Source organism: Melospiza georgiana, chromosome 8, assembly GCF_028018845.1.
Source record: "Melospiza georgiana isolate bMelGeo1 chromosome 8, bMelGeo1.pri, whole genome shotgun sequence".
NCBI classification, from domain to species: domain Eukaryota; kingdom Metazoa; phylum Chordata; class Aves; order Passeriformes; family Passerellidae; genus Melospiza; species Melospiza georgiana.
This window is the reverse complement of record NC_080437.1, coordinates 593,318-610,772: the sequence shown is the minus strand read 5'-3', so window position 1 is coordinate 610,772 and position 17,455 is coordinate 593,318. Positions and strand designations below refer to the sequence as shown.

The window sequence follows — 17,455 nt, the reverse complement described above, 5'->3', positions numbered from 1 at the left end:
GTCAGGGCTCCTCGGGCACAGGAATAGATGCTGTTGGACGTGGTTCATGGAGTCAGCAACAGACACAGTTATTAGCAGATAAATAGTCCATCAGCTGCCGTGAGCACCTCGCTGCTCTTCACCTTGAGTTGCTGCCCCCAGGCAGGGAAGCACTGCCAGGGCAGGGGCCTTGCCCGTGATTAAATTCAGAGGCAACAAGTCATTCCCAAAGGAAAACTGGTTGTTACAGCCGGAGCTTGCTGTTACAAATCAAGGTGTTGTGCAAAAACAGTGTCCCCTTCTCCTCTTGGTTTGCTGCTCTTCTGGGGAGATGCAGCTCTCTGGGATAACAGGTCTGAGCCCAAAGCTGTGTGCCAGCGCTCCCTCTCACATGCCTGCTCTGCAAACAGGCCCTTGCAGTATCTTTCTCCAAGGGTCTGTCCATTCCAGCAGAACCTGTGATCTTGCAGAGCTCACACCAAATGCTCGCACGGTTCCCTTTTTTAGAACGGGATGTACAGTACAAGGAAATAAAAGGAGGTATTTATCACCCAAGGTGCAATTCCCCTCCCAGATTTACTGGGAGCTGTGGCCGAGCACCAGGGAGGAGAACAGAACCCTCAGAGTTTCTGCTCTGAGTGTAATTCCTCACACAAAAGGATTCTGAGCCTTGGACCACAACCATCGTTCCCCCACGTCATCTCAAATGGGCTTTTTGACATAAACCCCACACCTCCAGGATCCACAGCTTTCTGAAATTCCCCCATGAGAAACCATTTCAGAACCAGAATTCCTCCATGAAACACCATCTCAGAACCAGAATCCCTCCATTAAAAACCAACTCAGAACCAGAATTCCTCCATTAAAAACCATCTCAGAGCCAGTTGTTTTTGCTAGCCATGACATTAACAGAGGTGGTCCAGGTTCATTGTTCTCCCCTGGTGGTGAACACTGAATCCCAGACCGATTTGGGTTGGAAAGGACCTTAGAGATCATCTCATTCCAAACACCTTCCACTAGACCAGGTTGCTCAGCCTCGAACACACACTAAATCCCAAGAAGCTGAACAGGAAGTCCCAGAAATTAAAGAGAAAAGATGCTTTTGTTTCCTGTTTGCACATAAAAGGGAATGTATAGTTTTAATTACAGCGGGCCATTTGCTGGGGGACCACCTGCCACGCAAGCCATTATCCCAATCATATCTCTTTCCAACGACTCCTGGATTGCCAGGGAGCCAGAGCCAGATGCCAGCACGATGACAAAAAGCAGCCTGCGGGAGGATGGGGAGCCACTGAGCCAAGGGAAGAGGGGCTGTGACCGCAGCCACCATCTTTGCTTTGTGCCGTCTCATCCCCTCGCAAACAGCTTTTGATGGATAACTCGGCGCCAGGCGCTTTTCCACCCATCAGCGTGTCCTCCCCCAGAAATGTTCTGCTGTGATGGCTGCCTTTAAATCACACAGGAAGGGCCCTCCCAGCGGCTGGAATTTATGAGGGCTTCAACACCCCGGCAGTTCGCCGAGCGAGGAGAATGTGGGAAAAACTGGAGCAAGGCAGGGAATAGCAAAACAAGCAGGCCCCCATTTCCAAGGGTGCTCCCCAATGGCTGGTTTAAGGGTTTTAGGGAAGTGCCTTCTTTATTAAGCCAGGTCAAGCTACGGAGGGGGATGTCAGCAGCTGAGGGCTTGGAGACCTCTTTGGCCACTTGGCCTTTCCTCAAGGATTCATGCTGCACTTTCACAAGGAAGGCAGTGGGCTCTGTTAAGAGCACGGGAAATATGTTCTGAGAGTGCTACTGCACTGATTAATTACTCATAGATACATATTATATACATAAAAAGTATATCTATGACATTCTGTTCCTTAGCAGGAAATCCAGAAGATGGAGAACAATTATTTCCAGCTTCCCTCGCACTTCTGTTGCATTGTGCAAATGATGATTTTTAATTCATGTTTCCCTTGGGCTGCACCAGCTTAAGGAAGAGAGGCTTTGCTGGAAACTGCATCAGACTCATAAAACAATCCAGTTGGGAAGAGGGGGGAAGAACCCCACCCTGAGGGTTTGTGAACAGCCCTAAGGACCATCTCTGACTGAAAGCTCCCTCCCCTCTCCCCTGAAGGACTCTGCAAGGCCCAGGAAGGACGCATAGATTGCCCTTGTGCAATCTCCCGCTGCCCATCCATCACCACACCTGAGATGTGTCAGGCAGGCAGGGAGCGACATGTGGCACCCTGTCCCCTGGGTTAACCCCTCAGCGCCTGCCCAAGCAGCACAGGTCACCTTCACACCCTCCTGCCAGGAGGCTCCAAGCCTCCTGGCTCTCCTGGGAATAAACGAAGCCCAAAGTTTACCGCTAGCCAGCAACACGTGAGTCAATGCGTTTTCCTAAGAAGAGCTCGCGGGCTGAAGCCTCCTCCCGCCTATTAATTAAATTGCTGTTAAACTCACGCTGAAAATCCTTCCCTTAAAGAGCCAGAGGATTCCCCGTGCCCCAGGCGGCGTGCAGAGGCAGCAAATGTGAAAACACAGTGCCGTCTGCAGGGCTGATCCTGCCCAAAACTGCCAGGGCCCTCCCGGTTCCCGCCGGGAAAATCAATCTCGGTTAGCCCGGAGAGCTCCCCTAAATGAAAAGCCTTATCTAGAACAGGTCGTGTTATACAACAAGTCACTGCCTTTGCCTGGGAAATGAAAGATGATGAGGCAGAGTCCCCGGCACAGAGGCTATCTCCATAAATCTGCCAAAAAGGAGCTGTGGATTACTTTGCTGGATTAATTATCTGTCCTTCAAGCAGAGTCCTGACCTCAGTGGCTGAGCGTCTCCAGCCTGTCACTGCAGCAGGGGAGGGAGGGAGGGAGGGCTAGCACAGGGCTCTGGCCACAGGAAAAGCAGCAGGAACACCCTCTGGAGCAATGGGAGCCCTGGCACTGGCCAGCCTGCTGGCACCAGGGGCTTGAATTGCGAGGTCTCAATTTGGGTTCCTTTTGCTATTGGGCAGGGAGCCCGCTCCTTGTAAAGTGTGAAGTGAAAAAGTTCATTTTCCTGGAGCTAAAACACTCTGAGGGGAAGGAAGGGGCAGAAACAGCTGACTGGCTTTTCCCTATTAGATATGGAAATGATCCCCAGTGCAGGCAGGACAAGCAGCCAAAGCCGTGGCACAGCCACACCAGTGCTCCTCCATCATCTCAGCCCTAACAGCTTTGTAAGCTGGCGGCATAAAGCTGGATCTCGAGTCTTATTTTATGTGGTTATGGTTAATCTTTTAGTTTTATTGTGTTCCTGTCACGGGAGGACCTTGTGCTGGAGATAGCTGTATAAATAAGAGCTGCTGCAGTGCATCCCCAGACGTGGCTGCCCGAGGGATGGAGCTGAACGGGACAGCAGCAATTCCAAATTAATTTTTAAACCCCACCTCCAAATCACACCGATGCTTTAGGCATTAACACCGAAGGTATGATGAACTGCCAGGTGGCTTCTCAGCTCTCTGCTGCCGTACATACCAGCCCAACAGGCAAAAGCAGAGCAGCCACACGCTAACCCCGTGTCCAAAAACTCTGAGAGCTGGGAAAAGGCATCATGCATCCCTGCAGGGGAATGGGAGCAGCATCACTGCCACCTCCCCTCTGGAAGGGAGCTGAAGAGCCAGGTTTAATTACTACTTCCACCAGCCACTTTCACTTTTGCTTACGGTCGGTTTCTAATTTAATTTGCTTCCCCGTTCCCATATGTTAGGCTTTTTTTCTTTTTTTCTTTTTTTTTTTCCTGCAAAATTGCCATAAAAATTTTCCAGCTCGGGCGTAAAAATCTGCTCGCTGACCTCTACCATCGTGATTGAGGATAATGAGAAATTAATTAGGCTTTACCTGCCTGCCAAAAAGAAAATGGCTTGCCTTGGCTGAGCAGGAATTTGGAAGCGCATTAGATGCCAGTCCTGTGTCTGGACTCTCACACATCAGAAAGCAACATCAGCTCTGTCCACAGAATCTGATCATCCCCATCCAACCCCTTCTCCATGAGACCCTGCTGATGACAGGAGAAAGATTCCTGGCCAGTTAGGAAAACACTTTGTAATTCTCATGTTTGGGGGGAAAAAAAAAAATAGTGCAAAGTAGTTTAATCACTCTTTTGATCTGTTCAGCTGGGTCCTGTGGTAGGAGAGCTGCCCCCACCAGACAGGACTGCAGACAGGGGTTAAGCTCTTGGCAGACACAAGCAGATGCAAGGCTGTGTGCAGTGATCTGCCTGCAGGTCTCTCCATGTTGCACCTGGATCCCAGAGCACCCTGATTCCCCCTCCACCATCCCACTGCCCGTCCAGGATGGCCAGGCTGACAGCTATTTTACTATCCTCAGTGTAATTCAGCAACCTCTGCAAAATCAGATTGATGTTTCAGTCCGGTCTCCAGTGAAAAAGAACCTGTATGAGCCAGAAGAGAGTCCCTGCTGCACCTTGGCCAGCTGATACCCACAATCTGGGACAATCTCTTGAATAAATTGCAGAGGGAATTAGAGGAATAAATAATCCTCGCACCTTCAAAGGCTGGATACTTGCAGTCAGGATCAGTGGACTTGAAAGTCAGGGTGAAATCACCTTGACCCTTGAGGCTGATTAAAAGAGGGTTTGAAATGGCTGTGCTTTAAGGAAAAGAAACTGGGAAATTATTCCTGCACGTGGGGGCAGCACCTGGAGCATGTGGTGGGGAGGGGAAGCACTGCTGCTGTTTCTTGCTGGGGAAAAAAACCCCAAAAAGTGATGCCAGGAAGAGGGTTACAACCCACACCCACTAAGCTGGTGCCTCGCTTCTGCGTCACCCCGAGCAGTCTGTCTGTCCTCACCAAAGCAGCACCAAAGTCAGCTGGGCTATGGCAGAGATTGCTGAGCTCAAAGCATCTCAAATGAAACAGGCCCAAGCCCCCCAAAACTGGCCTTCCCATAAGGGTTTTATCTGCAAACACCTCCCCAGCCCGCCCTGCCCCTGCTGCCATCAGAAGGGATGCTCAGGCTATGGATCCAAAGGGGCCAAGCATTGATCCACCCATCCACACCAGGAAGGGTTGCCAGGCTTCAGAGCCAGACTGCAAAGGCAGGCTCACTCCATGTGCCTGGCAGAAGGCAGAAAGCCACCACCACCTTAATTAAGCTTCCTCCTCTAGCTCTGCACCCTCACGGGCCCAGTCCTCACGTCACATCTTCTGAAACTTTTGGGAAACACCACAGAAACCACCAGGAGCCGTTCAGTCCATGCTCAGTCCTGTTCTCTCCTGGAACAGAACATCCCCTCCATGGGGCTGTGTGAAGCTGAGCTGTTTGTGGCTCGTCATTTCAATGTGAAAAATTTGCTTGGAGCTACCTGGTCTAGTGGAAGGTGTCCCCACCCATGGCAGAGAAGGTTGGAACAATCATCTTTAAGGTCCCTTCCATCCTAAATCATTCTATCCATTCTATGCCATGATTTCCCAGGGATGGGATGTGCAAGGACTTATAGCAGGGTTATCCTGTCCATCCATCCATCCATCCATCCATCCATCCATCCATCCATCCATCCATCCATTATCCATCCATCCATCCATCCATCCATCCATCCATCCATCCATCATCCATCCATCATCCATCCATCCATCATCCATCCATCCATCCATCCATCCATCTATCCATCCATCCATCTATCCATCCATCATCCATCCATCCATCATCCATCCATCATCCATCCATCCATCATCCATCCATCCATCCATCATCCATCCATCCATCCATCCATCCATCTATCCATCCATCCATCTATCCATCTATCATCCATCCATCCATCATCCATCCATCCACCATCCATCCATCCACCCATCCATCATCCATCCATCATCCATCCATCCATCCATCCATCCATCCATCCATCCATCCATCCATCATCCATCCATCATCCATCCATCCATCCATCCATCCATCCATCCATCCATCCATCCATCATCCATCATCCATCCATCCATCATCCATCCATCCATCCATCCATCCATCCATCATCCATCCATCCATCCATCCATCCATCCATCCATCCATCCATCCATTATCCATCCATCCATTATCCATCCATCCATCATCCATCCATCCATCCACCATCCATCCATCCATCCATCCATCCATCCATCCATCCATCCATCCATCCATCCATCCATCATCCATCATCCATCCATCATCCATCCATCCATCCATCCATCCATCCATCCATCCATCCATCATCCATCCATCCATCCATCCAACCATGCATCCATCATCCATCCATCCATCCATCCATCCATCCATCCATCCATCCATCCATCCATCATCCATCATCCATCCATCATCCATCCATCCATCCATCCATCCATCCATCCATCCATCCATCCATCCATCCATCCATTATCCATCCATCCATTATCCATCCATCCATCATCCATCCATCCATCCATCATCCATCCATCATCCATCCATCCATCCATCCATCCATCCATCCATCCATCCATCCATCATCCATCCATCATCCATCCATCATCCATCCATCCATCCATCCATCCATCCATCCATCCATCCATCATCCATCCATCCATCCATCCATCCATCCATCCATCATCCATCCATCATCCATCCATCCATCCATCCATCCATCCATCCATCCATCCCTCATCCATCCCTCATCCATCCATCCATCCTTCCATCCATCCATCCTTCCATCCATCCATCATCCATCCATCCATCATCCATCCATCATCCATCCATCCATCCATCCATCCATCCATCCATCCATCCATCCATTATCCATCCCCCCATCCCTGCTGGGTCCCCTCCACGCCCCCAGGACTCACCAGACACGATGGTGTAGCCAATGCCCCGGGGCCGTCCCTTGTCCTGGTCCACGGCCGTGATCATCCTCACGGTGGTGCCCTGGGGAGGGACAGGGGACAGGTGTCACAGCACTGCCAGGGCTCCCACAACGACCTGCACCTCTCACCCTGGGCCGGCTGCTGGCAGACAACCTCTCCTGGGACATGGCAGGTCGTGGAAAATCCCGCTTCCTGCCCTTGGAGCAGCTCTGGCTCAGTACTCATCACCCTGGTGCGAGCGGGGTGTTGATCCACTCTGCTAACCCACCCCAGGATGTGGCTGGGAATGCTGAGGGCATCACCAGCAGGGAACAATTCCCTTTCACCACCACCTTCTGCCATTGTCTTCCCAATTTCAGCCTGGCCTCTTCTCCCGCTGTGCTCCTCAGATGAGGCACCCCAGGCAAGAAGGGCTGCTCGCACTGACCATCGGCATCCAGCTGCACAACTGAGCGAGCTGAAGAGATTTTAATTGAAACCCTTGAGGAGGAGGAGGAGGAGGAGGGCTGGACAGACGCTGAGAACCCGCAGGCAGGAGCTTCTGCAGCTGCCAGCTTACCCACTCATCCTCCATCCTGCACTGTTCCCATAACCCAGCAGAAAGAGCCAAGAATCCCCCAAAACTGGCAAGAACAACATAGGAGGAACCCGAAATTCTTGTTTAGCTCCTGAAATAAAAATATCCTGCTCCATAAGTCAACTTCCCCCGCCGCAGTGCAGTGAGCCCCTGTGAATACCAACACATGCACATGCCCGTAATTAATGTAGTGTGAAAAAATTTACAACTCAGCTGTTCTTGTTTTCATTGGCTTATTAACAGTGGGGAAAGCAGCAAATTTTTTATCATTTTTTTTCTCTCCCCTCAAAGGAAATGTCAGCAGAGGAGTTTGCATATCTAACGAGGGAGCAGAGCGGGTCGGCAGCCTCGTGCTCGCCCCGCAATCCATCATTTGAAGGCCAGAGGGAAAGCTGAAGCATCACTGGTGGAAAGAAGGGACTCGCAGGACTTGCAGATCCCTGTCCCCGGGGGCTGGATGCCGCTGCTGGCCATAAAGAAGGCTCTGAGGGCCAGGCAGGCTGCCCGTGCCCTGATCTCCGAGGGCATTTCAACAGACTCCTTAAGTAAATCCATGTTATTAACCGAGAGCGTTAGCCGTAAATCCCAGGTCACTGGCCTCTGAGCAGCACTCGGCTGCTGAGGCTCAGCAGCCACCCAGAGAGCCTCTAAATTACTGACAATAACTGTGCCTTCCCAAGAGCACACAGAGAGAGAAAAAACACTGCCAAAGTGGGAAGGGAGCCGGTGGGAAAGCAGAACAGGGCATGTGGGAAGGAGGGCAGGGCAAAGTGGAGGGAAAAAAAAAGGGTGATGCATTTCAGTGTGGGGTGATGCATTTCAGAGTGCCCTGTCCCAGCATAGTTTTGCTTAAATTATAATGTAAAATTACAATGCAAAATTATAATGTAAAATTACAATGTATAAATTTTATTGTATTATACTTTAATACTATATTCTCTCTCTATATATAGTTATATATGTATACACAGATTCTCTATATATTTATATACTCTCTCTCTCTATATATATGTATATATATGTGTATAGAGAGAATATAGCTATATAGAGAGTGTGTATATAATAGTATTATATTATTATACAGTATAATTATGTATCATATATAATGATATATTATGCAGTATAATATTATTATACTGTATATCATTATATTATACAGTATAATAGTATTATACAGTAAATATATACTGTATATATACTGTACTGTATGTATATAGTATATATATACACACACTACATATCTATATACTCTCTGTATGTATATAATAGTATTATATTATACAGTCTGTATATTATAATTATATATCATATATAATTATATATTATACAGTATAATTGTATTATACTGTATATATATACTGTGTATAAACTGTACTGTACTTTATATAAATATAGATACATACTCTATATATACCTATATACTCTCTCTCTATATAAATAGTATTATATTACACAATCTATGTATTATAATTATATAGAATATATAATTATACATTATACAGTATAATAGTATAATGCTGTATATATACACAGTATATATACTGTACTGTACTGTATGTAGATAGATACACTGTGTATATATCTATATACTCTCTCTATATATGTATATAAATAGTATTATATTATACAGTCTATAATTACAATTATATATATAATATAATTATATATTGTATATTATAATGTTTCCTTAGTATTTTCCTGACCTGACCTCGGATGATGTTTCATTGCATGGGGGGTATCATCTTCCCAAAAAATGCATAAATGGTTAATCACTGTACTGTATGTAGATAGATACACTGTGTATATATCTATATACTCTCTCTATATATGTATATAAATAGTATTATATTATACAGTCTATAATTACAATTATATATATAATATAATTATATATTGTATATTATAATAGTATAATACTGTATATATACTGTACTGTACTGCATGTATATATATATACTCTATAAATAGCTATATACTCTACATATATGTATATAAATAGTATTATATTACAGAATCTATATATTATAATTATATAGAATATATAATTATAAATTTTACAGTATAATAGTATCATGCTGTATATATATACACTGTATATATACTGTACTGTATGTATGTATATATATATATATACACACTCTATATATCAATATACTCTCTCTATATATGTATATAAATAGTGTTATATTATACAGTCTATATATTCTGTACTGTATTATACATCACCCTCACACTCAGCAGAATCCAATTCAATCTTTAATCTCCCATCCCCACGGGAAAGAAATTGTCCAGAGATTTGATCACAGGAATGAGGGCTGTGAGGGACCACGCTGAGCTTCACCCTCTGCCCTCGGCAGGTCTGTCATGATGATGATGATGGTGATGGTGATGATGATGATGGTGATGGTGATGATGATGGTGATGATGATGATGATGATATGCTGCTGCTGGGTTTTGGCACTGGGGCTCCCCCCGTTCTCCTTGCAGCCTCCTGCTCCACAAGCACCTCCTGGGGATGAGCCATGTTTCACCAGCCTCCAAGAAACACACCTTGGAGTGGTGCTGGCTTCCCTACCACCCATCGATGCCGCTCCTGGAACCACAGCAAGATCCTTCACATCCCACCTGGTTTCCTTCCAGGTGCCCACAAGTCTGGTAGATGCCACTTCTTGGGGATGGACATCCCCTTCCTGAGCAACCACAGCGTTTGGGAGCAGCCCTGGAGCTCCCAGGAAAGGGGCTGAAGAAGTGGCACATGGCACAACCTGTGGCAAGACCCTGGAGCTCTCAGAAACTCCCAAAAATCCCTGAGTTTCCTTTTAAAACAAGTCACAGCTCGCCCGCCCACTGCAGACAGCAGTGGCTGGTGGGTACAGAGAGAACAGAATAACTCTTCCCCTCTGGGAGAGGAGGAAGAAGGTTTAGAAAAGTAATAATCTGGGAAAGCCTATGCTTAAAAAAAGGCAAAGAAAATAAAGAATAGCACATTATCCAAACAAAATCTGAGGGTTTTTTGAAGAGGGGCAGGGGTAAATCAATCCTTTTTTAATAAAACCCTGAGCTTTTAATAAAGTGTTCACACTGATGGGCTGGAAATATTGTAAGAAAGAATTAACTCGGAGCTATTGAGACTCTAGGGCAAAACCAGCACTGATTCTACATTATTTCTTCAACTCAAGGAGTTTCTGAGGAGGAGGGGGATGGTGCTGAAGAATTAAAACTGTTTTAATGATGTTTGACACGTTATCTGTACCCTTCTACTGCAAGGGAACACAAGTGCAGGTCTTGGGGCTGTGTGCCAGTGGGGTTTGGCCTCACTCTTGGTCTTACGGGGCTCCCTGTGGGATGAAGCACACGTCCACAGCCCTCAGCTTGTCTCCTGGAGAGTGGAATCCTCCTCCTGCACCCACAAAGCGAAGCTGCAGCACTGCCTGAGGTGCAGAAGCTGGGGCAGAACTGGGGTGCAGACAAGCAGGAGCTCATCAGAACCACAGCAGCTCCGCGAGGGGAAATGGCCCCTCTCCTCCAGCCATACCGGCCTGTCTGGAGGACACAGAATCACAGAATAATTCAGGTTGGAAAAGCCTCCTGAGATCATCCAGTCCAGCCATTCCTCCAGCCCCTACCAGCCTGTCTGGAGGACATGGAATAATTCAGGTTGGGAAAGCCTTCTGAGGTCATTCTGAGGACATTCAACACCAACCATGCCACCCAGCCTCCAGCTGCTGCCAGGACAGACACCCAAAAACCCTCTTGAGGATGAGAAACACGCCTCAGAGCTTTGCCACAGCTGCAGGCACGCTTGGGTGCCCTGGGAGAGATGCCTGAGCCGTGCTGGGATGATAAACAACATCAAGAAAGAAGATACAACACCTCCAGGGACAGCAGAGTCTCTCCCTGCTGCGTCCTCTCTTCCTCTGCCCGATAAGAAATTGCTTTCTTCTCAGTGTCACAATAAGCACCTGCCCAAAACGCTTCTCAATTATGCTCCCAGATCCTGGCCTGGGAGAAATAAGAACTACAACTGCACTCCTCTCCCCTCTCAGGCCCCTCCACCCCTTTTCCTTCTTCTTCTCTTACAGGATTAGGGACTTGAAAGGCGAAGCGCAGCCCAGCGTTGCAGCAGGAGGAGGAGGAGGAGGGGGGGTGAGCGCTTCAGAAAGCTGCCACGGCAAAAAAAAATCCCATTTCTCACTTCTTAATTCCAGTCAATTCCAGTCAAAGGGCTGATAGAGATCTGTTTGTGGTAATTTGCTGCAGTTTATCCACTCTTTTCACCTTCTATCGGCTCTCCGCTGACGGGCTGGCTGACATGCTGTTACTCGAGTGAGGAAATTAAAATTTGATGCAATAATCCCAAATAAGAAGGATTTTATTAGGTAATGTATACACTTTAGATGAGGTATTCTTGCCTGATACATTGATAGGGGAGCACAGACATGCTGTGCACCGCAGATAAAAAGAGGGAAGAGAGATGGGGAGCAGCGGCTCCGTGGATTTAGGGCTGGGATGAGACGCCTTGAGCACATTTTGACCTGCTGAGTCACATGTCAGGGTAAACATCACCCAAAAATGCACCACCACAGCCTCTTGGTTTGACCTGCAAGCCTGTTTTTTTACTCCCCACCCAAACTGGTGATCATCATTTTGATCACCAAGGCATTCGCTCCACACCTGGCTCCACTCAGGGGGTAGAGCACAGCTGATGAGAGGATTTACACTGGGAGACAAAAAATGCACATAATTAGTGGCTGGACTTGATGAACTTTGAGGTCTTTTCCAATGAAATAACTCTGTGTTAAACGCCAGGCAGGCCAAAGCAAATCACACCCTTGTTTCAGCAGTGGAATTTCTCCCAGAAAAACTGGGAATTTGGGTCCAAACCAGAGGGTGCCACCACTCAAAGCAGTCCCCACCTCCCACAGTCTTCCTCTTCACTATGCCTCTGGTGGCACCTATCCATGTCAGATACCTCAGTGCCTTTGGAGATGTTGCACGTGGCCAAGAGAAATGAAAATCTCTACACCTGGTGGGAATTCCTTCCTCCTTTTCCTGTGTCACGTCGCACAGTGGCAATTTGCTGCTTCCCTGACTGCAAACAGCGAGTGTTCCAGGAATAACTGTGGTGCATGCTGCTGTATTGACACAAAGGGATCCTTCAGCCTTAATATATATGATTATTTGGAAGTCGTTCCCTTTCCTGGATACCAGACCACTCCATGGAGGTGATGCAGTCTATGATTTTTAATACTTATGGCACTTCCATTCCTCTAATTTCATTTAAAGCTTTTTTCCTCCTAGTTAAGTGCGATCTAATTTGTGGGGTTTTATTTCCCTGCAGCTCACTCTGTCCATCCCAGAGATACTCCTTAATACCAACAAAACTTTTACTTTGTGAATAATCCATGAATAAGCTTGTTTTTTGGCCATTTCTGGGCCAGCAGACAGGTAATGTGCTGTGTCACCGTGGGATTTGGGACAGTACAACTCAGCCCTATTGATCCAGCACTCTTCATGCCCCAAAGTGGATAAAAAGGCATAAATTGAAGCTCTCTGGAGTTCCCTCTCCCTCTGAACAGAGCCACCAGGCATTTGGGATCCAGAGCACCATACAAGTTACAGGGTGCACATGTGGTGTGGGTGCCCACCATGCTGTGATTTTAAGGCAAGTTTTCCCTTCCACACACACAAAAATATTTCCCTGTGGACAAAGTGACGGGATGCACAGCTGTGGATGCTGTGGAGGAGGGCTGGTGCTTGGATTAAAGCCCGTGGTGGGTCTCCAAAATGGTCTCCATTCCCTGGCTGGATTGCTCTGCTGCATTTCAGGGTGTACTTTTAATCCTGACTGGAAAGTACCAAAAATAAAAGAGACAGATTTCTCATTGAAAGTCCCAGATGAGATTCCCTCAAGAAACATCTCCCAAAGCCCAAGCTGCCCTCCACGCTCCCTGACATCTGTGGGGGGGGAAAAAAAACAACCTCATCCCTGCTGTATTCAGGGACTGGGAGACGTTTTTCCACAAACAGCGAGTTTGCTGACAAACCGAGTTTCAGAAGAACTAAAATGATTGGACCAATTTGGCAAAACCTGGGGGAAAAGACTCAAAGTGCTGAAATGGCTGATGATTCTGGCATTTTCAAAACTGCCTCATTTCAGGAACGTTTAGATTTTTCCTTCAAGTCCTCTATTGGAAATGGCATGCAGATAGACCGTGGGGAGGAGATGGGGCGGCTGTCTGCTCCCAACAACACAAAGCCTCTGCAGAATTTAGGAAAAAACCCTCAAGAAAGTATTTCATTTGGGGTCCAGGTTTCCTGAACCCCTGTGCTTAGGCTGGATGCTGTAAAAAGGGCTGAATATTTCGGATCTGGCTGGAATTGTGGTGTTTCAGAAGGAAACCCCACGGAGCACGGCCCTTACCGGAGGCGAGTTCTCGTAGATGTTGGTGCTGTAGGGCAGGTTGATGAAGATGGGGTCCATGTCCTGCACGTCTGTGATGATGACTGCCAGGTTGGCCAGAGTAGACAGAGGCTTGTGTTTGTCTTGGTCCTTGGGAAAAAAAGAAGGGGCAGGGAGGGGAGAGAAAGGATTTCCATCAGAAAAACAGAATTATTCAGCAGCATTAAGTCTCTCGTGGTTGTAGCTGGGACAGGATTTCTGAATAGTGGAGGTAATCATCTCTTTTTCAAGCTACCTGCTGGAATTATTGTCCACTGCACCTCCCTCTAAGCTGAAATACAATATGCATTTCATTGCAGCATCAGCCCTTTCAAATGAAGCAAACACCAATTTAGTTTTCATCACATTTTGAGTGAAAATGCAGCAATGCTGTTCAACATCTACTTCAAAATGTAAATTCCTTCCTAATGCAGACACAGCCTAAAGTGGCTCAGCATGGTCAGAGCCAGGGGTGGGTGCCAGCAGCCTCTCTCATACCCACAGTGCTGATGCCTTCGCACAGCTGAAGAGGAGGCTCTGGGACACCTCAGAGCCCCTTCCAGTGCCTGAAGGGGCTCCAGGAGAGATGGAGAGGGACTGGGGACAAGGGATGGAGGGACAGGACAAGGGGAAATGGCTTTAAACAGAAAGAAGGCAGGGTTAGGCTCTGAGCAGGGGCAAAGGCTGATTGCCAGAAGATTAATGTTAATTTAAACTCTATTCAACAACTGAGCTTGCACATTATCCTCTTAACCTGCAGGGCTCAGTGTCTGTGGCCTGGGTGGACGTTTATTCTGACTCTGCTGTTAGTGCCATCAGGTTCAAGTCCTTTGTTTCTTCAGATAATGTTCCTTCCCCTCCCCTTCACCTCTTAAATTTTGTTTCAGGCATCACAGATAGCACTGAAAAAACAAGAATGCTTCCAGTCTCTCCTGTTGTCCTTTCCAGCCTCTTTCTGTGCTTGCTGCCTTCATCCCTGGGATGGATCCACTCCTGCCCTGCACCTATGCTCCTCAGCAATCCCTGCAGCCACCCTGAAGCCACCATCACCCCATTTCCCACTCTGGACCATGCAAACTGTTCATCAGGCAGACAAAAATATGCATTCGCTTTTCCAGCTCCTGCTACGCTGGTGCAACTCTCACATTTCTTTCCCGGCACATTTCTTTGCCCTGGGGTTTCTCATCACTCTTCTTCTAGGAATCACTAGCACTGACCAAGGCAAGGAGATATTGCCACAGCTGCCACCCAGCCCAGTCCAGAGACAGCGTTAAAATCCTTGGATTCCCTGAGCTGGAAAGCACTGGATGCCAGGAGTGTATTGGGCAAGTAACAGGTTGCCCAGAAAAGCTTCCAGGGCTGCTTCCAGCAGCTTCCAGGGCTGCTTCATCCCTGGAAGTCTTCAAAGCCAGGCTGGACAGGGCTTGGAGCAACCTGAGATAGTGGAAGGGGTCCCTGCCCATGGCAGGGGGTTGGGATGAACTGGCTTTACAGCCCCTTCCAACTCAAACCATTGTGGGATTCCATGAAGTACCAGATACGCCCCCATTTTATCTTTGCTGGGATACAGGGCCAGGCAGAACTGGATGGGCCAAGCTGTCACCACTGCATCCCTAAGGAAATCAGAATCCTGCAAGAAAGTTACATTTCCATCAGGAACTGTGTTTGGCCCCACATTTTCCATTTTCTGTCAGCAACAGACACTGGCAAGGAAGCCAAAAGCAGAGAGGCCCTCTTTGTACTGGAGTATTAAAATAAGAAACATATGTTTCAAAATAATAAAGCCGAAAAACAAACAACAAAAACCCAAGTTTCTGGAGCAAGTTCCACAGCCAGGAACATGCAGGGCTTGGGCTGAAATGTTGTGATGTTTGCCCTGCAGTGTATGAGTGTCCAGGCCCGCTGCTGTGAAGAGAGAAGCGCAGCCCTCCGTGTCCTCCTGACATTTGTAGCTCTGCATCAAGACAATGATCTTGATTAAATCACATGCTTCAAGAGCTCTAGCCAGCTGCCCGGAGGGGGCAGAGAGGGTTTCCCCCCCCTCTCCTGAGCGTGGGGCTGGGCAGATGTACTGTAGGGCTGAATCTCACCTTCCTGTGTTGCGTGCGAGGTGGGGAAGGAGCCAGCACCCCGAGCTCCAGCCCGTGTGCTCCTTGACATTCTCCAGCTCTCTGCAGGCTGAACAGCAGGCACTAAACACCCACCCACACTGGGCAATGAATTTACCATTTCCCATCCCAAAGGTCCCTTTCCTGTGTGATGGCATTGACAGTCATTAAGACCCTGGCTTCTCCTCTGCCCACCAGAATTTTAACTCTTGATACAGGTGAATCCACTTGTAATAAATCACAGTGTACAAGGAATGAGTCTGGAGGATACCAAAGACATTTTTCACTCAGAGGGTAGTGAGACACTGGCACAGCTTGCCCAGGGAAGTTGTGGATGTAGTTCCATACCTGGAAATGTTCCAGGGCTGGCTGGAGGGGGCTTGGTGCAACCTGATCTAGAGGAAGGTGCCCCTGCCCATGGCAGGGGGTTGGAATGGGATGGTCTTTAAGGTGCCTGACCCAAACCATTCTATGAATGGTCTACATGCCCTGTACTGAGTTTCATCACCCAGGAGCTGCTTCCCTTCCTGCAGAAGCCCCTGGCACATGTGAGATGCTGTTGGAGAGGTGCAGCCATTCCCCACAGCTACTTGAAACCACCCAGAGACTGCACTGCTGCAACGCCTTGCTAAGCAGAAAATACTGGATGCGCCCAAAAGCAGATTTGCCAGAGGGCAACAACATAAACCCCAGACAGCACCTGTGCCATTCACATTCTCTGAAAAAATCCCTTTGCCCAGGGTTTTTCTCCTGGGAAGCTGAGAGGCCTCGGAGAAAAGAAAAACAATTCTTATCTCATTTGCTTCTCCTCTGTTTTGCTCATGTGGAATGTGTTTGGGGATTGTTTACCCACAAGTGATTGTTCCATTGGATTTCAGTGTGAGTTGTTTTCACTCTTTGGCCAGTCAGGGCCAAGCTGTGCTGGGACTCTGGAAAGAGTCACGAGTCTTCATTATTAGCTTTTTAGCATTCAGTAAGTGTCCTTCCTGTATTCTTTAGTATAGTTTAGTATTCTTTACTATAATATAGTATGATGAACTAATAAATTAGCCTTCTGAGAACATGGAGTCAGATTCATCATTCCTGCCTTTGTCGAGGCATTCCCAGCACATGCAATAAACACCTCCAGGCATTCCCAGCAAATGCAATAAACCCCTCCAGGCATTCCCAGCACATACAGTGACCCCCTCCAGGCCTGCAGCTGCCAGGGTCAGACTCACCGTGGCGTTCACCTGGAGCTGGTAGGCCTGAGTGACTTCGTAGTCCAGCTCCCGGATCACCGTCACGATGCCACGGCCGCTGTCGATGGCAAAGAAGTCGGAAGGGGGTTGGAAGGAGTAGAGCACGCTGCCTCCTGCCCCCTGGTCCGGGTCCGTGGCGTTCACTATGAAAATTGGCGTGCCCACGGGGGTGTTCTGGAGATAAAAAAATAAAAATCAGTGACACTGTAATTTTTTTCTTTTTTCTTTAGACTTGTTTAAGCCTACCCCAAACTAAACC

At 47.7% G+C, this 17,455-nt stretch overlaps 1 protein-coding gene across 1 annotated transcript in view; it reads right to left on the bottom strand.

Moving 5' to 3' along the window:
- Positions 1-17,455, bottom strand: part of CDH23 (cadherin related 23) — a 217,816-nt gene that overhangs the window by 112,247 nt on the left and 88,114 nt on the right. Inside the window, exons 7-9 of the mRNA XM_058029323.1 lie at positions 17,176-17,370; positions 13,830-13,958; positions 6,811-6,889 (exon numbers count right to left, since the gene is read on the bottom strand). Of these exons, the coding sequence (XP_057885306.1) occupies positions 6,811-6,889; positions 13,830-13,958; positions 17,176-17,370 (403 nt within the window). The remainder of the gene's footprint in view (positions 1-6,810; positions 6,890-13,829; positions 13,959-17,175; positions 17,371-17,455) is intronic.